We start from the raw sequence: 22,338 nt of genomic DNA, 5'->3' as shown, positions 1-22,338 counted from the left end.
TGGCAAATAAGCAACCTATTACCCATCGAGTAGGGCAGTGATACTACCCATATGAATTTCATAATTTGTAGCCTCTGCTACTATATTTCAAACTCAAACTTCTGTATTTTCCATTAGTAAATAAAATATAAAATCTCCCACAACAAAAGGAAACAGATATACAACATAACATATAAATATATATATATGTATATATATAGGTGTTTTATTATTGTTGCACAATTTGCCAGCCTTAAGATTATATCATAATTTAGAGCCAGGGAGAGTTAAAAAGGGGAGTGACAACAGATTTGGTATGGAGATAATGGTACAGGCCCTGCATACCAAAGTCTCTTCCGAACCCGCTCATCTTATACCCTCCGTAAGGGCAGTCTCGATCGAAAGCAAAGTAGCAGTTGATCCAAATAATGCCTGCGCGGATCGACCTCGAGACAGTGTTGGCCACATTCAAGTCCTTGGTTATGATCCCTGCTGCTAGCCCGTATTTGGTGTTGTTGGCTCTCTGTATCGCCTCCTCGATTGTCCTGCAACATTTTCACACGCTGTGAGTTTAAGACAATGTACATGTTGAAGGCAAATCGAACAAGAGAAATCAGACTTGTGGTACTTACTTGAACTTCATCAGCGCCATTACTGGTCCGAATATTTCATCCTGGGCTATGAGCATGTCATCCTGAGAAAATCGTCATAAGATCATTGAGACGAGAACGATATGAGGAAAAAGAACACGAAAAATAATTCTATGGATTTGATGTTCCATTTGCTTTGCTAAAGTTGGAATTTGTAAATGTACCTTGACATCAGTAAATATTGTAGGCTCAATGTAATATCCCTTGTTGCCCACAGGCTTGCCCCCTGTTAACAATGTGGCTCCTTCCTTCTTCCCATGCTCAATGTAGGATAGGATTCTTTCGAACTGCTTCTTATCAACCTGCAATTTTCAGTGAATGTCATGGATGTGAATTTGTAGGGCATAGATGAATCATAAAACTTCATTGGCGGTAGAGTCAGTTACCTGCGGTCCTTGACGGACATTAGGATCAAAAGGATCCCCGACTACCCAATCTTTCGCCTTCTCTTGTAACTTCTTCACAAATTCATCATAAATCCCTTCTTGAACATAAACACGAGAACTTGCCACACAAATTTCTCCCTGAAAATGCGAATGACTAACACGCAGTTAGTGCTGCTACATAAATCTAGCCAAGTCATAAACAAGGAGATGCTAGTTAAAACCAAGTTGAACGGAAATTACAAACTTCACCTTGTTGTAAAGGATTCCCAAGAGAGCAAGATCAGCAGCCATATTTATATCAGCGTCATCAAAAATCACAAGGGGTGATTTGCCTCCTAGTTCAAGTGAAACTGTCTTCAGATTGCTCTTTGCTGCAGCCTGCATTACTTCGCGCCCTACCTCGGTGGAACCAGTAAAACTGACCTGAGACATCAAGAACAAGCGTCAACATTACAAATCGCAGCAAGGAATTCAAGTATTGTCCTCAGATTTCATAAAAATTGTTCACATAAATGATACAACAATTGAACAAAAAAACGAGAGTTTACTTTGTCAATGTCCATATGATAGCTGATGGCAGCACCAGCAGTCTTTCCAAATCCGGTTATGACATTGAGCACTCCGTCAGGAACACCAGCCTTCATAAGAATTTAAAAGAGAAAGTCAACAACGGCGAGCCACATTGGCAATAAACACAAACAAACACAGAGCATGACTGAGCTTACCAACTTAGCCAGATGAGCATAGTATAATGCAGATAGAGGTGTTTGCTCAGCAGGTTTGATGACCATGGTGCAACCAGCAGCTAAGGCAGGGCTGACCTTTCCGAAAAGCAAGGTGCTCGGGAAATTCCAGGGAACAATGAGCCCCACAACACCAATGGGTTCAAGCAACGTATAACCATGAAGTTCGCGCGACATTTTGAGCACCTCTCCATGGATTTTGTCAGCTGCACCTGCATAATAACGTAACATTTCTGCTACCTGCGGTATGTCCATGGTCTTGCCAACGCTGAACAACTTCCCGGCATCAACGGTGTCCAAGATAGCTAGTTCTTCTGCATGTTTGTCAATTAAGTCTGCAAACTTCATCATTATCCTTCCCCTCTCCTGAACATAATTACATTCAAGGCAGTAAACAAATTAGATCCTTCGTAACACATTGATCTATACAGATTTCAGGGTTAATTCCACACTACTCAAATAATTCAAAATTAATATCAAGCTAAGTCATGCACAGAAAATTTATTCTTTATTGCTGAAATATTATGAAAACTAACTTGAATTAATATTAAAACGTCAAAAAAGAAAAAAACTAAAATGTCAACGAGCTATGATACTGGCTCAGTTGGGAACTGACCCTTTCTACAGTTTCCATCCTTTTGGATTGAATTTTATGATTAATTAGTTGTTGTCATTCATAATTTAAGTTTTCGTGTAGTGGCCTACTTGAGTTTGACATGAAAAAAATAGTTATATTTCAGCCGACGGAATTATCTTATCAAATAATACACCGAAAATAATTATGATTAATTATTTTTTTAATTATAAAAATTAGAAAATTAACAGCCACCGTTATTAGTCTAGTGGCACGTTAGACTACAAATTTACTTTATTATTTAGAAGGGAAAAAAAATTATTTCCATGGCCGCCATCCTTTTGAATATATAAAGATATGTTATCCAATTTGCTATATAGTAGAAAGAAAGATCTAACTTGTCTCTAAAGCTAACGCTACGAGGGCTATCTTAATGCAAACAAATAATAAACAACAAAAATATATTCACGACGACCATTCACGTTCAGAAAACACCCTGGATGGGGGAGAAGTCATCACATCAGACAACAATGAAATTAGTAAAAAATATAGTACAACAAGACTAGTGGTATATATTTTAAAGTAAACTTCAACACAGCCCATGTGTTTTGTATAATATTTTTTTAATAAAGCGATAGTATCAGCGAGCTAGGTAATTAATTTTTAGGAGAAATAGAAGTGATGAAGATTGAAACTGCACTATAGTGCATAGATATGTTGTCTATCGCTATTATAATAAAGCGCCATATATATAGTAATGGAACAACGTAATACAAAATCCATTATATCCCAATAAATTTTTGAATAAATGAATTTAAATCATACTCGTCAAACGATTTTTACTGAACAATTTGATCCGTACCAACTGCCTCCAAAAATTATTAGAGACAAATTGGACAGGCTCTTCTGATCCAGAGCAAATAATAGCAAGAAGAATAACAGCCTCAATAATTCTCTCAAAATTTTGCTTCAAATAAATAATTCTCTAAAAATAGTATCATTGAGGCCAATGCTGTTTTGAAAACATAAGAGCAATTAATCTATTAGATATAAGATTGTGATGTTTAGTAATTAAAGAATCACAGGAATAATTAATTGACAAGGACTTCCAACTAGCAAATTAACTAGAAGAAAAATAAAGCAAAATACTCGGCTTCTTAAGCGCAAGCAACAATTCTTTTTAACTCTCAAATTACGTATGTACAAATGAATTATATTTACCATGTATCAAAAATATGATTTGCACGTAAAAAAGAATGACCGAGCGGTGTTCGAAAATGAGGGTAGCTAACAGGTGTAAAGTGCTAGAGTAGAGTGTTGGAGAGTACATACAGCGCCAGGCAAGCGAGGCCAAGGGCCATGGTCGAAGGCAGCACGCGCCGCCTTGACAGCCAAGTCAACATCTTCCTTATCTCCTTCTGCAACTCTGGTTATCACGTCCCCTGTTCTTGGATCTATCGTCTCAAATGTTTTACCTTTCCAAGTTTTATTGGGGTTCACAAAAAAGAAATGCAAATATGTCAGCGAGTCAATTGATATACATATATATATACATATATATATATATATATATATATATGTTCATATATATGGCATTTACAAGCTTAAAAAAAAAGACAGGTTCTTGAATTTTGAGAGGTTGCAAGTTCGGTTGAGGCAACAACACAAACAGTACGTAGGCATAGTGAAAATGGGCAGTAAACAAACGGTGTTCACCAGCTCGTAGCATCTGAGAAGAAGGGGAAAACGGGGAAAAACCTGAAACGGAATCGAGGAATTCGCCATTGATGAACAGCTGGGTGAACTTTATCGTGGGAGTCTTGACGAAGGAGTCGGAAGCAGAGGTGCCGTTGAAATCACTCCCCATGGCTGCTGTTTCCTTTGGTCCTCTCGCTCTGCGTTTTGCTCTGTTTGTTGTGCGGAAAAAGGAAAGAGAGGCTCTGATGCGTTTGTTCGTGAATGGGAGGGCATATTGTCTGCAGTTAAATAGAAGTGGGAGGGAGGATGAGCCAAATTTCATTTATGGGGTGGGGTCCGCTTTTCGAATTTTCAACTTCCAACACGGAGTAAGTAATCCCCGAGTTGAAGGTCCATGATAAGGCACGTGGGCTTTTCATCACATTACAATTATTACACCGTAAATTTTTAGACACTTTTTTATGCCCTGAAAAATAAACTGTCACTTTGCATTCTGAAATTCGATTTTCTTAATACCTTATCGAGATTTTGTCAATTCTGTAAAAAAGAGACGGAAGGATGATGCAAAGAAATTTCGAAATTAAAAAACTTCATTTTAATTCTTGACAAAGATGGCTTTTAGATTAAAAAACTATGAGAAAGATAAAAATCTAATTTTAGTCTCTTTAAACATTAATAACCTCATTTGTTAATTATATTTTGATTTTTTTAATTATTTCTTTTTTTCTTCCTAAATTTTAATATATTAATTTTATTTCATTATAATTTTCATTTTCATTTCATTTATCGTAATATATTTTGTTGTAAACATTTAGCTAATTTTTGTTATACAATATATTTCGATGTACTTTGTCTTCTTTATTTAGGTACATTAAATTCATTATAATACATCTCGATGCATTCATTTAGGTACACACATTTCGGTACATATATTTTGATACAAACATTTAGCTACATTAATTCAATATAAAACAATTCGGTACTAACATTTCGGTGCATACATTTCGGTACACACATTTAGGTGTATTAATTTAATATAATACATTTCAGTGCATATATTTCGGTACATACATTCTGGTACTAACATTTAAATACATTTGTTCAATATAATACATTTCGGTACACATATTTAGGTACATTAATTAAGTCTTTCAAGTTTGAAGAATGTTAAATAAAAGGGTTTTTTAAATCTAGACCCTTGCAACTCTTATTCCTTAGATAAAAACTCACCTAATTCTAAACATCCAAATAAAACCCAAATTTGAAAAAGATTACAAAGTAAAAAAGTAATTGACCTATTATTACAAAATATTTACAACTTGTGCCACAATATTCAAATCAAATCAATAAATGTCATTACTCACCTTAATTATAATGAACAAATAATTATTGCACATACTATTACCCCTAACATATATATATAGATATATATATATATACATATATATATATACATACATACATACATATATAGACACACATACGTCAAAAGTATATAGTACTACTATAAGTTCAATATATATATAATTTACCAATACGTACTACTATACGTCTTACCTATATATGTAAATTTATGATTAGCAAATAATATATATTTTGTAGGTAAATTAATAATGAATCAAATAACTTTTTTTTTTGTAGGTAACTTATTGTTCATATATTATTACATATATTTGACACATTTTATTATTATAAGATATGTACAAATAATAGGTAAATTAACTTTGAATCAAATAACCTTGCTTTATTTTGTAAGTAAATTAATTTTGAATCAAATAGCATTCTTTTGCTATGTAGGTATTTTATTTTGTATGTATCAATATCATATATATATATATATATATTTGACACATTTTATTATGTAGGTAAATTATTTTGGTTGTATTTTGCATATTTTGGGTTTGTTATTATGTAGGTAAATTATTTTTCATGTATTTGTTCATGTGGAATCTAATCAATGAATTTGTTGTTACATATATCAAACATAATTAATGAATTTGTTGATGTGGAATCTAATCAATGGGTTTTATTCAAGTAAAAAATCTATGTTGGGTTTTATGTAGAGAAAATTAAGTTTTAAGGGCTAAAGTTATATTTTCAGTAAATAAAATTAATAAATTAAAAAACTCTTTTTTGGTCCAAAAATAAATTAAAATTTGTATGTTAATAAATTTAAATATTTAATGGGAGACATAAATAAAATGCACATTAATTATTTTGAATTAAGGACACATCAATGGATTATAATCAATATGTAATCTAACACAAGGTTTATTTTAAATTTCAATCTTCTTAAAGGATTAAAGTTAAAAAATCCTCTTACGAAATTACCCTGCCACGTCAGCACATTCTATCCATTTTTCGGGAAATTGACAAAGTGGAGCCAAAATTGAATTTCAAAGTGCGAAATGACGAATTTTATATTTTAGAGGAGAAAATTAAATTGAGTTTGAGTTCCATAGGCATACAAAAATGCCAAATTTTAATGGGATTGTACTTGGGCGGACCAATTCAATGGCAAAGGTGTCGAAAAAATTCTTTATCAGACTGGATTTTGCTCAGCCAACAATTGGACAAGGCATTTGACAAAAAAAATAAAAAGCAATTGGACAAGGCAGAGTGGCGTGAGGCTGTAACGAGCAGCATCGGCATGCATGTCATTAGTTTTCAAGATTTGGATGGTGAATTGGTGATTATGAATTAATGATTATTTTGAATTGGTAATTTGGAGTTTTGTGAAATATGATTAGTGTTTTTTAATTGTAATTTTGTAATTCAAAGAGTATTTACAATGTTTAAGACGATTAATCTGAATTTGTTAATTAATTGATATGTAAAAGTTTTTAACTAAGAGATCGATGCTCATGAATAGTTCGACTAATCCACTTGCATTGATAAAGAAAAGATAATGCAATATTTTCATGAAATAAAAACTTGTTGAGAACAATTGTAATTTGATATATCGTCTAGTCAAAACATCTTAATTTTGGAGAAGTGAGACTAGACTTAGGATGTACGGTTATAATATTTTAAGGCAACTCAAATATTTTGTAACATGTTGAAGTAAGCTACCTTGACGGGCCGGCATCGGCCAATGAACATGTTATTTTATTTTTTTGGTCAACATCAACATGCTATATGATAACGAATCCCACTTAAACTTTTCTTGTCAAACAAAGAATATGGCTTGTAAAAGGAAATGAATGAACAATACGAATGGAGAAGATGTACAATGTGGAAAATGTCAAATGTTTTGTCTTAACCTTTTTATTGCAAGTGAGTCGACAACAAGATGTAACTTGTGACCAGTAAAAGTTCTTACGGTACAATTTATTTATTCAAGAAAATAAAGAAAGAGAGACGGATGTGAAAGTAGAGATTAATCCATCAAGATCCTCTTCAGATATTTTTTGTGAGGATTTTGGTGATTTGTAAATCGTATTCATTTATCATACATCATATAATCAGTTTTTATTAGGTAATGTTTGTATTTAATTTTAAATAAAAACGTTTAAAATGATTTTTGATCGCACGATGTACGATAAACGAGTATGATTTACGGATCCCTGAAATCTTCATAGAGAGAATCCAACGAGGATCCCAATTCAAGATAGATGCCAATTGACGTATTACATTGCAAATTGAGTGACATGTAATATAGAAAGTTTTTGTCACTCAACCAGTCATGCACCAAAGAAATTTTTCTAAAGTGTTTTCGTACATTGAAAATGAATGGTTAAGACACATCGTCTGGTCAGTTTTTGTCAAAGTATTGTTTGTATTTAATTTTAAATAAATATTTTAAATGAGTTTTGACCACACGATTTATGATGAACTGATATGATTATCGGATCCTCGAAATCTTCACAAAGAGAATCCGGCAAGGATCCCAATTTGAGATTGATGCCAATTGACGTATTACATTGCAAATTGAGTGACATGTAATATAGAACGTACTTTTCACTCAACCTGTCACGCACCAAAGAAATTTTTCTAAAGTGTTTTCGTACGTAAAAAATGAACTGTTAAGACCTAAAGTGTATGAAATGTAAAACCTTTGTGCAAAATTAAATGACTAAAAGGGCAATTTTGGTTTGAAAGGATATTAAAAAAAAGTTCATTGCCACTTAGTATTATATTATAGTGGTATTTCTCTTCACTTGTAAAGGAAAGAACTTAGGTTCGATTCTCGCCAAATGCGGATTCAAACCACATTATTGCTAGCCCATTGCGAGGCTAAGCCAACCATCTCTCTCTAGTGTAGATAAAATTGTTTGTTAAAAAAAATAAAAAGTTCATTGTCTCCCCTGGGGCAGCAATTGTGTATGCTTCCATTAACTATGATATCTGTTATCAGTAGTGAAGCTACGTGAGGGCGAGGAGTGGCAGCTGCCCCTCTCATCGGCGGAAAACACGCATAGGAGCGCTGGTTCAGCCCCTCCGCTCTCGCCGGAAATGAGAATTCTCGCTCTGGTGATTTGGTTTCTGTAGCAAAGCTAATTGTTTTTTTTTTTTTTTTAGATTTTGGAGAACGAAATCTGAAAAATAAGGGTAAAGCGGCAGAACTTGCGAAGAGATGGCAGCTTATCAGTTTGATATTCCCTATACCAAACGGCGACAACTGGAGAAAATTAAAGCCAACATAAAACTCGCTGCACCAATTCATCTCCGCCATAAATTTGATGCTCATCATATTTCATATCTTATGCAAACACAGTTTGATTCATGCATGTGCAAAACATGATAGGCAATAACATCAATTGACATAGGATAAGAATGATTAAAACTATAAAATTAAAAAAATCCCAAATTATTGACCATGGACAAGTTGAGCAGCAGAATGAAGAGGTCGTCAATGGTGGCTTGCTTCGACGACAAGAGTTTGATGCCTCTACTTCCAACGACAATGCTCTTGGTCTCCTAATTCTGATTCTTGTGGAGATGGTGGAGGTTATTGGCGTTGGGGTCGCCGGAGAAGGAAGGAATTAGGCGGGGTGTAGTCGGGGGCGACGAAGAAGAGGTATTGAGGGTGATATCTAAAGTGTTTGGTTGCTAGAATAGTAGATCTATTGTTGTTTGGTTAGAGGGTTAAGAATGACAATTGTCGTAATTTTATTAGGCCACAAAGTCTAGGGAGTAAAATTGGTACTGAAGTATTGTCTTCCCCCCATCTTTTAAGACCTCACCATATTTATCTTAACCTCTCACTTTATCTATAAATATTATATTACTTTTTAAAAAATAATGGAAATATTGTTTAATGCTTATTTTACGATAAAAGAAATTCATTCAAATCCATTTAGGCTCCTGCCTAGATCTCACCTAGGCGCCTAGCTATTAGACCCTATTTCGTTGCCTGACTAGCGCCTAACGTTTGTAAGCGGTAATATAAAAAACAATGTAAGAAGTTTAAATTCTGGCTTTACCACTGTTTGCCATCATGTTATTTTCTTAGTAGGCATGCACTAACTCGTACTCGAGTATGTCTTTGCCTTGTGGAGTATAATACAACTAGTATTCCCGTCCGCCGTTGTTTAGTCATTGCACACGTCAATGTTCAACTTTAATGCCTGGACGTTTTGTCAATGTTGAACTTTAATGCCAACAAAATCATACAATCCAGTTTCCATAACAAACCCAAAACCAATGAAAACTTCAACTGCATCGTTTGATTTTTTAGCAGATAAAAAGTGGCTAGTAGTACCTGGTGGTTGAATTAATGCCGCTAAAATAGGCGCATATTAGAGGGAAATGGAATGTCTGCATTTGCAATTTCTAAATTAAGACAACGGACAAAGAGGGGAACACAAAGCTTTCCATTTTCTGCCTAACTTATGAGTTTGACAACATGTGGCACCGCACAATGCAACGATCCAAACGTGACATAAATACGGGATATAAAGCGTACACGATTGAAATACAATTGACATTTTTGTATGAATAGAATGTGTTGTTGTATTGATCTAATATTGACAACTTCTCGACTTTTTAGTGTAATTTTAAATTGATTCTAATCTTCTAAACATTCTAAATAAGTACCCAACTTATTAAAATATCATATCTTTTAATAATAGTTGCCTCAAAATTTAAATTTCAAACATAGATTATATAATTTGGAATATAGTTATCAAACCGGTATTGAATTGAAAATTTACATTAGGAGTGCAATCTCCTAACAAAGAAAAGGGTTAAGAATCCAGATAAGATTTCAAGGAGCTTGAATCTGCTCATGTGATTTCTTCATTCGCCAATTCTCGACTCGTATAGCTTCTAGTTCTCCTTTGTAGACGATGAAGAGGGTGGTGGCCGTATCCTGGTAGTTCATACCATTTGAGCAACCTCCATGACCTTTTTCTTGAAGTTGACGGCTTGAGTTGTAAGATAACGTTGGTGGTTTTGCGTGTGGTTGGAGGTGATGGCCTGATGGGGGTAGTGGTGACCGTTGGTGGAGCCTAAGCTTCCATGACCTTATATTGATTTTGAGAAAGGTAAGCCCTAGTTAGTTTAACAGATTATTCATTGTTGACTGAATTCATCTTACAGGACTTGAATCACAAAACAACAACCCACCATGAAAAGAAGTTGTAGTAACATGAAAGATCAAACAAAGAAAACATAGTAGTTTATTTTAATTTAATTTGACAACCACCTCTACTCGACTACTAGTCTAAAGGGAAGAGACAAAACTGAGTAGATGCCAAGAAAGGGAATAGACAAAACATCAATGGCAAATTGCCATGGAGGGATTCATGGAGCATATCCTTCCGTACTAACTACAAGGATGATGTTATTTTATTTCTTTTTGTCCAAGATGGGAATTCATCAAATATTGTGGTACATAAATCATTAATTTGGAAAGGACATTGAAAATTATGGCACATAAATGATAGCATTGTAGCACATTGTATTGGAGTAACAGTGACTGATGAGAAACGGTCGGTTATGTATGGTTCATTGTATTTTGTTTAACCTTTGATTGGAATAGTTGAGAGAGGCAAAGTACACAAAACAATACAACTCTCTAAAGTCTAGACTAACAGATGTAATAGGAGCATTGTACGGTTAGGAGGGATTTGTCTCAAGATTACACACAACTATCATCTGACCTATGTTTTGCTTCTTGCTATTGCGGATACGAGGGAGGCTGGTATGCCGGTGGAGCAACATTCGAGTAATTATATGGGACGTAGTTGGTCTGGCCGCCACCATAAGCCCCACTGCTTCCAAACCTGGCAGCGCCCATGCTGTCCCCAGGGAGGGAGTAGTGTTGAGGAAGAGCAGCGGGGCTTTGAGCAGGGGGTGCTCCATATGTGGATCCATACGATGGTGCTGTCGGACCGTCGAACACACTTTGGCTCGGGTAACTGTAAGGACCAGAATATCTTGTTGGGGGGCTATGTTGTGGAAGAGGATTTGGGTTCCTCCTGGTAAAGGAGGGGTAGGAATTGGAAAACTTGGCTGCTTTGGCAGGGCGGAATGACGACTGTCCTACCCCTTGGCCGCCACCCCCACCCCCACCGTAGGCTCGCTTATTATTATGGGGCTTGCTGGAAGATGCTGAGCTCTTCTTCCTTTCTGTCTTTGCTTTCTCCAAATGAGTCGCCCGCTTTCTTAAGCTCTCAAGAGAAAACTCTGATTCAAGCTTGTGGTCTTCTACACATTTGATGATTGCTTTGATGGAATTCAACTCCAAAGTGCTCGACTCCTCCTGTAAGATGGACTTTGATTAATAAATCTCCCTAAAGTGTGCAGATTACAGAGTGAAAAACAAAACTACATTGGGAAACTAAAGACAAAAGGAAAGTTACACATACAGTTGCAGCCACACTATTATTTCCGTTCTTCAATATGATTGTAGCACTCCTTCTGGAGTTCCTGAGATACGATTTGAGCAGAGAAACAGGAGGAAAACTCTCAGTTAAACCAGACTCAGAAGCAAAATATACGGCCTCTATCTCCTTGCCATTCTTCACTAACTCATCAATGACATCTGTAAATGATCAGAATTTTTTTCATCAAATATACACAAGAAGGAAATACTGCCAAGATAGAATCTACGAAATCAAACATTGATGCTGCACTGAAGAGAGAAACGACGACAAAAGAAAGATCCTCTTAAAATACACAAATGAGTGTAGCAAACACTTAATCAAGCCACAATCACATTCGTTTCAGAAAATGGGCAACTGACAGATGTACATTGGAATCACATTCTTAATCAGTATCACCTAATACACATCAAATACCCTGATATTAAAATACTTCAAAAAAGTTAAGAACCTAAATACCATTGATAACAATACACAAAACATTAGCCAAAGAAGTGCTGATTTTCTAAATTACAATTCAAATTCAGATTTCAATTGGGAACAAAGCAACAGTGAAACTGAAATCAGTCCTACTGACTTAGTAAGTGTCTACATTAACTTGACTTTGGCTTTGCTAGGCTCAGAAAAATTTTAAAACCCGAAGCACATGCCCACTAAATCACTTATGGGATCTGGTTCGATTGGTTATGCCTCATTATGCAAGCAGAAAGACCATTCGAAATACAAGTTTCTCAACAAGTGGTAGCATAAGTTTCTTTGGAACTGTAACAATGTATGTACCAGGGTTCTATCCCTATTATATACGTATATATTCGTGAGCAATTGGAAGTTCTATAACAACAAATTACCATAAAGAACATGGTTTTACAAACCATTTGAGTTTTGATTAAACAAAACCGTACCTCCCATTTTTTCTCCGAGTTCTAAAGCCCCTGCGAGCTTTGCCATATCCCTCCTCGCTGCGTGCTCCATTACCAACTTCCGAAAGAACTCCTCACCGAACTTCTCCTTCAATCGAAACCCAACGAGCATTTGCACAAACATCACCGCCTCCGCAGCCCCCAACGTCCAGCCACCACCGTTTGAATCTCCATCCATACGCGCCTTCCACGTATCTACAATCCCGGCCGCTCTCTCCACCATGCTCCTGGAAAACTCCGGCCCTTTTGGGCCGGCCTTACCCTCCGGAAACAGAGCTTGAACTAACAGCCCGCACGCCCACCGCTTATCGGTAACCCCCAATTTCTTGGCTTTAGAATCCAAAAACTCTTCCAATGCATCAAGCACCAATCTTGATGGGTCCACGGCCTCCGCAATTGCCTGCACAATCTCCGCCCTGAGCGATATAGACTCCTTCCGCTTCGAAACGATGAACTTCACCAACCCCTGCGAGTCCATTTTCCTGCAAAACGATTTCAGGGTCTCCGGCAAATCCAAATCTCCGGATGCTTTCTTCTCCACCTCTGCCAAGGCCGCGGCTTTCTGCTCCTCGATTCTGGCGGCGGCGGAGGACCCGCGCTCCGGGATGGAAGCCTCCCGGTGGTCGAGAGAGTGTGAGTTTTCGCGGGTACGGGATTCGAGGGATTGGGTTTTGGATTCGAGGGAATAGGATTTCTCGGAGATAGATTTCTGGAGGGAATCAAAGTGGTCGGAGAGGGTTATGAAAAGCTTGGTGGAGGTGGAGAGTATCGCCCTCTGCTCGTCCAGGTCGCCAAAGAACTTCTGGACTCTGTCCGTTGTGACCACCAGTTCGGTCCCCATTGGCGTGAATGTGGTGATGAAACGACGCTGTTTTGAAGTCACTGAATTGGGGATTTTCCGTAAACGAAAACCCTAAACCTATTTTCGGAAGACGAAGAAGAAGAAAGATCAGTCTCTCTGTAATATTTTCCAGTTCTGCACCTTCTGCTGGTGAAAGCGGATTTTCTTCGATTCCTTTGTTTATGGGTAAAACGGTGCCGTTTACGTGCGGAACCCATACTGAATGCGCAACTCTCTATCAGCGGAACCCCTATGCCCCTTTTTTTGTCTTTTGGTCCAATACCAATATTTAGTTGGACAAGTGATTAATATAAATTATCAAATTTAATTTGTATACACTTAACCATAACACTAATAGTTTATCACATCTTATACATGTAACATAAGTTACGTGGTGCGCTATTTCACGTGTTATAATTTGAGTAAAATAATAACGTTATGTGACTGTGTTCTGGATACATCGAAAAACCGCTCACTTACTGCGTGTAAACTTATGATGTAAGCGTAGACAATAAGGCTTTTCACATACAAAACTTTAGCAAGTCACCCTTCATACTTTGCGATGGGAAAATGATTGTTGCAACTAAGAATCGATTGAAACATAAAAAGCGAATAGTTAAGGGTTTTATTTTTTTGTTCTTCAATTGAGCTCTTGTAGTGTTTTATCATTTTATAAATCTTATAATTGTTAGGGTGTTTTTTTCTCTAATTTACCATAGACGACACCAAAATAATGTAGGAATTTGGAGAAATCTTTTGCTAAGATACATCCAGACCTCATGAACTGATGAACATTACTGCATATGTATACATGGCAACAAAGAACTACACAAACAAGTTCATTTCTACTCTTAAATCATCGATTCGTTCTTTGAAAAGATCTTCGAAGGATCTGCGAAACGCATGGAGAAGGAGCGAGATACGTCACCGGGTTCATCCCATTCTGCACATCCTCCGTGATCAAAATTCTGAGAGTACGTGTAAGGATCATATGACACTTGCACAGGTGATGGAGAGTCAAAAATCTTCCTCTTTTCTTTCTTCAACTTCACCCACAAAACTTTCCACCTCAACTTATTGCCGTTTGATCTGCTTGCGGGGTGATCATCGTCTTGTAATCTCGTGTGATCGATCTCGTCGTAGTACATCCGCCCGCCCAATCGGATGGTTCTGCTGCCTGAGCTGCACCAGTATTTTCTCACATCCATTGCAGCAACCTGCAATACAAGGTACTGTGTTTTGAAAGGTGACCTAATTGATGAGAGTGCATATATATATATATATATTGAAAGCAGTAGTTGGCTGGCTATTTGCGACTCAAATAGTCCAACCTGGATGGCTAATGGAAAAGCTCATTGCTCAGTCAGTTTAGAAGTACAGGACTAAAAGCTTCACCTAGAAGAATAAACTAATTAACATGTGTTTATTAAATTGTAATCCGGATTAGGTGGATCCTAAACATCCTATTGTGTCACGTGATGCATGTGACTAGCTTGAAGGGTGCATGCAAGTCAATTATACTTAAAACTAGATCATACTAGTATAGATAAAGGGTGTTTTTGGGTTACATAGAAGAATTCGAAATCCTGGACCTAACATACTCTTACCAGCCCGCATTTCTACCACCCTCACTATTAGAAAAGGGGGTTCAGAGTTGCCTCGGCCTTCATCACAATATAAACTTATCTAAAGTGGCATACCACTGCAATGGTCAATTTGGATTATGCAGATCCTAATTATAAATTAAAATTTAGACATGATAGTTCGTGATTAGCTTAAAAGTCACCGATGACATCCTCATTGCACGAAGGCCCTTTCTCATATCAGTGTCTTTGTACAAAAAGGAGAAATCCTTTCATCGCAACATCATCAACGCAAAGAAGATAACGTGGACTAATCTACACCCTACAGAAACGTATGAGAAGGAAGCTCACACGTTCAGTAAAGGAATCAATGAAACATGCAGCCACATGAGGAATCCCACTGGAAATTGGAAAAACAAAATCTCAGGCAATGGATCAGTAAATTTTTTATTATTTTTGTTCTATAATAAATATTACAATTAACAATAGTGGTACAATTCCTTTACACACGATTACCATTGGGGGGCAACTTTTTCTTAAACTTGGAACTCTCCCCCAAGGGCTTATGTTTTTTTCCTTCAAATTGGAGCATTGCATCCCTGCTACAGCCAAAATACAACATACCAAGAGTACAAACTTCTCCGTGTTCGAACTACCTCCGATAAGCACGAATGCCAGTACATTTTAGTGCCCTCTACTGATACGTTGTCAATGAAAGCACTTCTCCCTTCTCTACATAGTACAGAACTTTCTGTATCATCGAGCAGGCTAGACAAAAGGTGCAGTCAGCCGTCCGCCAAGAAGTACATAATGCCGCCTTAGTGTCACTGTAAAATCCCATTTTAAAAAAATGTTAAGAGCTTAAAGTTTAGGTATATTGTTTATTTAAATAATGCTTAAAACTGGACGGAGGAGGCTTAAGTCCGAGGTTCAAGCCCACTGCTTAGAAGTTTAACGAATCAAAGTCAAACTCTTAAAAATCCATATTATACCTGCATTTAACATCACGCTGCAGCTTTTTTACCGAACCTGATCCTCAAGACACTGTTCTTCCATAGCTGATGGATGCAATATAGAGATTCTTCAACCATTTTTCCTGCCATGGGCAAAATAAAACAGTATAACTTACTGAATAATCAAGAAATCCACCAAACGTTGAATTTATCAAGCTAGTACCGGTGCATCTAAATTTTAATTCTATTGGTCTCCCCGTTTAATTTTATCTCAGCAATCAAAATGTACCTTCACTTGGTATGTTGGAAAAATTGATGTCCGTAGAGTTTCTTGAGCAATATCTGGTGATTTCTTTTTGGGTACACTAAGTATGAATGCAGCTTGATCCTCTGTAGCAGCAGTTGAGGTAATCCGATATCCATCCTCCCATCTCCTATGGATGCCTTCACTGGGATATAGGAAATCAAGTTCAACAACCTAGAAAGACAACACATATTACACGATCAATTTTCTGCAGTGTTCCATCTGAAACAGAACAGTACAACGGGGTTCTAGACTGGTGTACCTGACTAGAATAACCTGCATTACGGGACATAACAATACCCCATCTGCTACCCGCAGTAGTCATGGAGGTAACAGAGAAACCTTCTTTCCACTTCTTATGAATCCATTTGAAAGGGAACACATCACTGACTTTGTAGGATTGTTGAGTATAAGGTACACCTTCAATGACGAGAGCGGAAAAATTAGCTACTAGAAAAGAGTAGCTCAACCAAGTCAGAATGATACTTTGATGAGATATATCCTGCTGATTAAAGCTGGAGGTTGAGGAAAAAGAAAACTGACACCAGTGCAGAAACCAAGTCCCAAGTTGTCCTTATCTAATACTTATTAACTGTGACATTCATTACCATCAGGGACCAGACCCCTATGGCTACACCACCACGGACAACAGGAAGCTGTAGCCAGACAACAGGAAGCTCTTTAAACTAGGATCACTTACCTTGGGACATTACCACCAGGGCACTGCCGTTGAATGCACCAGCAAGTGAAGTGATGTAGTAGTTCTTGTCCCACTGTTCCATTATCCATTCCTGGCAAATAATCAGAAATAATTAGCTTTCAGGCAGAAGATAATTAATTGCAAAAGTGAAACTTGATGGGAAGTAGTTTCAAGAATGGCTACCTTGTGCAAGAAAATAGATGACCGTTCATAAACCTGGGATGTAAAGCCAGTCCCTGCATCCATGACGATAGCCCACATATTCGCAGACGAAGCAACGCAACTAATATACAAACCATCTTCCTTTCCTTTATCAATGTGCTGGTCCAGTCTTTGATCCAAAACATTGTAGTGATACCTGCAGAGAAGGTAAAGCCAAGAATAGAGTAAAAACAAAACGGAATTTAGATTAAAGGTAAACCGGGAAAGGGTGATTTAGGATGGGTGATTGGTGAGACATTGTCAAGGCTTTTCTACCTTGCAGGTGTTAAATAAAGTAAGATAACCTGAAAGGGATTTTATGAACCCTTTAACAGAAACTACCTTTGCTTCATTGATGATCTGGTATTATAGACCGAGATCCACTGAGTAGCTGGACTACCTTGGCGAACTTTTTTCTTAGGTTGCTCATCATCTACCGAGTCAACAGGCAATCTTCCCCTTTTTTGACCCGCCTATATTGCATAAAAACCAATAAATAATTGAACTAACCAGAAACTTAAAATTTTTCAACAAATCAAAACACGAGCAACCACCTTTGCAGCTCCATCAGTTCTAATAGGTCGCAGAGAGGCAATTGCACCAATGCTATTATCAAATAGGGAAATAAGCTTTAAGTAATTTGGTTCTTCATCGAATTTCATATTGGTCACTATCTCAAGAAACTGTTGAAATGGGGGAGGGCATAAGCTGCATAGTGTCTCAGCAGAAGTTGCCATCTTCTTCTTACAAACAAGAAATCCTTTGTTCTCTCCCTGCTGTCCAAAATTCCAGCTTAGCATTTATAAACAGAAATAGGCCATCCAGGGTGGAATGGTAGTGCACGGTGAAATACCAAATGAACTTACATTGTAGCCTTGCCAGGGAAGTTTTCCTCTAAGGAGAAATATTAGGGTATAAGCTAACGATTCAAGGTCATCCCTTCGGCTCCCTGTCCTGCCTAAATGAGCATGTACACTTGCATAACGTACAGTTCCCCTTTTAAACATACCAGATATATTAGGCCACTTCAGATCATGAGTAAATTTCATATAATGAAAATTATTCTAATGGACTTGTAATTTAATGATCAGATTGAACTTATGCTTGTTGCTACAATTAAGTGACACATGAAATCGGTCAACTGAACTATTTTCTGAAATGCTATTAAAGCAGTTGTTTTTCCCATGATACTTAAAAGATAACAAATTTTTTTCTCCCCTCAATCCCTCGTAACCATCTTGTAACCTGACCATCGAACCTACACGCCATAGCCAAGGTTGTAGTTACCTGAAAACATCAGGTTTTTGGTCATAAACAACATGACGTCCAGAAGACCCATCTCTCCATCTGGAAGCTGAGGAAGAAAAGAAAGGTCACAAGTTGTTTCAAAATTTCGATGACATGAAAACACAGAATCACATTCAGCTGTGGTTTAAGAGTTTTTCCTTTCCGAATACTTGTATAATAAAGAACACATACCCAAACCAAGATCAACAAGGTATAACTTCTTCTCATTAGATGTTCCAGGTAGACCAAGTAAAAAGTTTTCTGGCTTAACATCTCCATGCACAAAACTGCAGTGAAAATCAATAACCATGAACAATGTATGCGAAAGAAAAAAATTAAAAGAAAAAGAAAGATGGAGAAACTAATTAATAGTAACGTACCCTCTAGTGTGAAGCTGCTGCAGAATCGATATTGCCTCCACCGCTATACAAGCAACCATCTCTTCAGACAGCCTTTCAAGAAAACAATAACAGGGGCACAAGAACAAAGTATTTAATATAGCCCATAAACTTGGAAGGGCAAAATTTTCAGAAGTATTGACTCTGAAACTCAGAGCATAAAATAAGATGAGAACAATATAGTTTCTTACAACTGATTGCGAGAATTCCAAACATCCCATAAACTTGGGCCTAGCATATCCATGATCTGTATTCACATTAAGGAATAATTATTCAAGAATGGAAAGTATTAACAATATTTACAACATTTGGAAAACCTTCCAAGAAAACAAATATGGTAGACAAGATACTCACTAGGATATAGTACTCTCCCTGTTGACCTTTGTAATGGACGAGTGGAAGCCCATAGCATCCATTAAGAGTACTGTTTACCGTAAAACACAGGTCAGGATACACAGGTCAGAGTTTAACTAAAACAAGGATGAAACATTGCATTACCTGTATACTTGCCACTCAGAAGGAGGGCCGTGACTGCAACCTTTACCATTTTTACTTTCAAGCTTCAGAGCAACCTACAATGAACAGGAAACAACCATTAGTATTGCAATCAACTTCCTCTGAGAATTTATACAGATATACTAGAGATGCACTGCAAATATGAAACCTCATATGCATCAGCTCCAGAGCACCCTATGCCGCCAGTCATCCTTCTTCCCACATAAACTTGTCCGAAACCCCCTTTCCCCAACTTTCTGTCTAGCTTGTACATAGGAGATTTGCCAACTTGTACCTGGAAATTAAAAAAAATTATAGAAATCATATACTATATTAAATGAACGCTTCAGTAAATAATCTACAGATAGCTAATAAAAAAGGTGATAAAAATTACTCTGTCCGGAAGTGCATTAGTGCTTCCTTCATCCTCCATAGCAACCAATTTCTGTGCACCTTTCTGAGCTACCAATTCGTCGTGAACCGGCACTAATTCTCTCTCTGGAAAACCCAAACCTCTATGCCCTTGGCCACCAACTCCAGCACCAAATAGCTTGGAATTCTTACCTTGATTCGGGGCTCTAGGCCCTCTACCCCTACCTTTACCAGTCAGAACTGCAGTTAAACAAACAAACCACAGTGTTAAACGGATTTCAGAAGATATCAAGGGTAGAATGTTGAAGCTATTACCTTTTCCAGCACCAGGCCGCACAGCTGGAACTAGAACAGCAGGATCTTCGTGAACATAATTGATCCTCTTTGAACGTCGAACTCCACTTCTTAAATCTGGCATTCTATATTCATGCAAATAATTGCTACTTTCCTTCTCCAGCCCCAAAAGAATGTTGAACAATTAAAGCCTTAGATTCAACCTAACAAACAAAAAAAAAAAAAGATTTTCACTTGACTTCAGATACTCACCATACAAAAATTAAACTGACACATAATCATATTAGTCACGTCATTCAACAACATACAAATGTATACAAGATCTATAACTCATAAATGCATAATAATTCCATTGACATATGAATTTTTATAGCAACCATACGTTTTAACTGAACCATTATATATCACAGAAACAAAATTTGGTTTTAAAAGTGCTGCATTGCAAGTCGATGTCCATCAGAAACATAATAGACATTCGAAACTTTACTCAATACCACTACAGCTACATTAGCATCCACGCACAACAACATTAATTTCCAAACGATACAACATCATTGATCTTCATCCAGCCAAAATCCCGGTTATCCACGAGTTCAAAGTTCAACCAAAGTCTTAAATCCCAAACATTAATTCAAACAGAATGACATATACATCTATCACCACAAAGTAAAATCACCACTGAAATCCAAAACATTTAATCCATAAACCACAAACATCACACAAAAGCCCAAACTTTTATCCCCAAAAACCCCCTAGTGGGAATGATTTCAGCTCAAATAAATCAACCCATCTCAGTTTTTCCACCCATCAGTCAGATAAATCCAAAGACTTGTGCAAACATAGCAAGCACAAAAATCCCAGAAAATAAAAATACAAAAACAAGAACACCCACATACAGATTCACACCAATCGATACACTGCAATCGCAAAAACATCAAAACAATCAGAATCAAAAGCAAATAAACGGCATAACCAAATGGCAATACACAATAAAGTAATGAACTTTATCGAACAAACACGTACCTTTTGATAAAAAGCTCATGAATTCGACAACCCAAATGGATTCTTCCGCTGAATAATAAAGAAAAATTGAAGAAAAAATGGGGGATTTAACTAAATGGGGTTTGTTTCATGGAAGAGAGGCTACCAAAAAATTTGACGGTGGGTGACTTAGGTGGGTCTGAATGTGAGAGAGAGGAGAGGTAGAGAGAGAGGTATCCGCATGGGAAAGACGGGGTAAGCGACGAGTTCTGGTGTGTACGATATCACAGCGGGTGACGTGGAGTGAACATATTGGTGGAGCAGAGGCCTTATCGTGGACATTGAGTATTGTATCGTAGCTTTCTTCGAAGTGTAGAGAAATTTTTCATTGTAACGGAACGTGTTTTTATGTAAGTAGTGTGAAATTTTATTTTTTAACACACATATTTCACAATTTGTATAACGACACGTGATGACAGGTCAGCAAAATTGGAAATATAATGAACTATTATTATTCTTTTTTTGGCAAAAGTTATAATGAAGTGTATGTCATCTCCTTTTTTTTTTTTTTACATAATATTTTATGAAGGAGAAGAATGATCGTGCTGAAGCACAATCTTCTTGTGGTCTCGTTGGATGTTTGAGTGAGTTTTGTAAAAGAACGATCGTCGATGAAGGTTGTCTAGTTGCATTGGTTATTTGTTTGGACGAAAATACCCATAGGAGTTATATTTATGTTTTTTTCTCTAAGGTGCAGTGTTTATTTATTTGAGGGGCTTTTTAGTCTCATTATTTTTTATGAAGTCTTGAGACACTAAATGTATTTTTGGCATTCTATTAGTAGAGGTAATATTAGCACGAGAATTGCATTAAAGTGTCAGATAGCAGAGATTACATGAAAAATCCAACTTTTAAGACAATTCCCTTAGTATATATTGTTTTCTTATCACAGTAAAGTGAGTAAGGTCATGGTGATGTTAAACATTTTATTGATTATTGTTGGATGAGTTTAATTTAATCTGTTTATAACAAACATCTCGAAATTTAAATAATTTAGAGATGACTAAAAGGTGTAGGCAAAAATACATTCAACAAAAATGAGCCTTGGTCACTCAGTATTACAGTCTATTGATATTCCTTTTTACTTGAA

At 36.8% G+C, this 22,338-nt stretch overlaps 4 protein-coding genes across 5 annotated transcripts; all 4 read right to left on the bottom strand.

Moving 5' to 3' along the window:
- Window positions 1-85: 85 nt before the first annotated feature.
- Window positions 86-4,299, bottom strand: LOC126601446 (aldehyde dehydrogenase family 2 member C4). The gene is made up of 9 exons (XM_050268163.1): window positions 4,091-4,299; window positions 3,665-3,807; window positions 1,741-2,124; window positions 1,564-1,653; window positions 1,265-1,438; window positions 1,016-1,153; window positions 794-931; window positions 612-673; window positions 86-524 (listed from the first exon to the last, which is right to left on the bottom strand). Exons 1-9 carry the CDS (start codon window positions 4,197-4,199, stop codon window positions 251-253), a joined length of 1,512 nt encoding a protein of 503 aa, XP_050124120.1. The 5' UTR covers window positions 4,200-4,299; the 3' UTR covers window positions 86-250.
- Window positions 4,300-10,953: 6,654 nt separating this feature from the next.
- LOC126603385 (FRIGIDA-like protein 4a) lies at window positions 10,954-13,853 on the bottom strand. Its single transcript, XM_050270209.1, has 3 exons — window positions 12,762-13,853; window positions 11,845-12,020; window positions 10,954-11,738 (listed from the first exon to the last, which is right to left on the bottom strand). Exons 1-3 carry the CDS (start codon window positions 13,618-13,620, stop codon window positions 11,154-11,156), a joined length of 1,620 nt encoding a protein of 539 aa, XP_050126166.1. The 5' UTR covers window positions 13,621-13,853; the 3' UTR covers window positions 10,954-11,153.
- Window positions 13,854-14,351: 498 nt separating this feature from the next.
- On the bottom strand, window positions 14,352-14,899 carry LOC126603386 (uncharacterized). Its single transcript, XM_050270210.1, has one exon. It carries the CDS (start codon window positions 14,826-14,828, stop codon window positions 14,472-14,474), a length of 357 nt encoding a protein of 118 aa, XP_050126167.1. The 5' UTR covers window positions 14,829-14,899; the 3' UTR covers window positions 14,352-14,471.
- Window positions 14,900-15,626: 727 nt separating this feature from the next.
- Window positions 15,627-21,445, bottom strand: LOC126603383 (casein kinase 1-like protein HD16). 2 transcript variants are annotated; one of them, XM_050270207.1, is made up of 19 exons: window positions 21,231-21,445; window positions 20,229-20,410; window positions 19,936-20,153; window positions 19,711-19,836; window positions 19,545-19,618; window positions 19,401-19,470; window positions 19,238-19,293; window positions 19,029-19,100; window positions 18,841-18,935; window positions 18,649-18,715; window positions 18,228-18,357; window positions 17,916-18,137; window positions 17,704-17,834; window positions 17,344-17,518; window positions 17,161-17,251; window positions 16,723-16,880; window positions 16,446-16,634; window positions 16,196-16,299; window positions 15,627-16,030 (listed from the first exon to the last, which is right to left on the bottom strand). In XM_050270207.1, exons 2-18 carry the CDS (start codon window positions 20,329-20,331, stop codon window positions 16,240-16,242), a joined length of 2,037 nt encoding a protein of 678 aa, XP_050126164.1. In that variant the 5' UTR covers window positions 20,332-20,410; window positions 21,231-21,445; the 3' UTR covers window positions 15,627-16,030; window positions 16,196-16,239. The 2 variants fall into 2 exon arrangements, with proteins under 2 accessions (XP_050126164.1, XP_050126165.1); XM_050270208.1 differs by having other exon boundaries at window positions 17,916-18,134.
- Between the last annotated feature and the right edge of the window lie 893 nt (window positions 21,446-22,338).

This window comes from Malus sylvestris, chromosome 15 (assembly GCF_916048215.2).
Source record: "Malus sylvestris chromosome 15, drMalSylv7.2, whole genome shotgun sequence".
NCBI lineage: Eukaryota > Viridiplantae > Streptophyta > Magnoliopsida > Rosales > Rosaceae > Malus > Malus sylvestris.
Note: the sequence above shows the minus strand (reverse complement) of the source record. Positions and strands in the feature narration are given on the sequence as shown.

What these genes read in the sequence shown, in the direction of transcription:
- LOC126601446 (XM_050268163.1), bottom strand. Translation starts at nt 4,199, where the DNA reads ATGGGGAGTGATTTCAACGGCACCTCTGCTTCCGACTCCTTCGTCAAG. An exon ending in GGCCTCGCTTGCCTGGCGCT is followed by an intron (nt 2,125 to 3,664) that starts GTATGTACTCTC and finishes AATTATGTTCAG; the next exon opens with GAGAGGGGAAGGATAATGAT. An exon ending in ATGCTCATCTGGCTAAGTTG is followed by an intron (nt 1,654 to 1,740) that starts GTAAGCTCAGTC and finishes ATTCTTATGAAG; the next exon opens with GCTGGTGTTCCTGACGGAGT.
- LOC126603385 (XM_050270209.1), bottom strand. Translation starts at nt 13,620, where the DNA reads ATGGGGACCGAACTGGTGGTCACAACGGACAGAGTCCAGAAGTTCTTT. An exon ending in ACTCGGAGAAAAAATGGGAG is followed by an intron (nt 12,021 to 12,761) that starts GTACGGTTTTGT and finishes GATCATTTACAG; the next exon opens with ATGTCATTGATGAGTTAGTG. An exon ending in ATAATAGTGTGGCTGCAACT is followed by an intron (nt 11,739 to 11,844) that starts GTATGTGTAACT and finishes TCCATCTTACAG; the next exon opens with GAGGAGTCGAGCACTTTGGA.
- LOC126603386 (XM_050270210.1), bottom strand. Translation starts at nt 14,828, where the DNA reads ATGGATGTGAGAAAATACTGGTGCAGCTCAGGCAGCAGAACCATCCGA.
- LOC126603383 (XM_050270207.1), bottom strand. Translation starts at nt 20,331, where the DNA reads ATGCCAGATTTAAGAAGTGGAGTTCGACGTTCAAAGAGGATCAATTAT. An exon ending in CTAATGCACTTCCGGACAGA is followed by an intron (nt 19,837 to 19,935) that starts GTAATTTTTATC and finishes TTTAATTTCCAG; the next exon opens with GTACAAGTTGGCAAATCTCC. An exon ending in TTCCAACATACCAAGTGAAG is followed by an intron (nt 16,300 to 16,445) that starts GTACATTTTGAT and finishes TGCCCATGGCAG; the next exon opens with GAAAAATGGTTGAAGAATCT.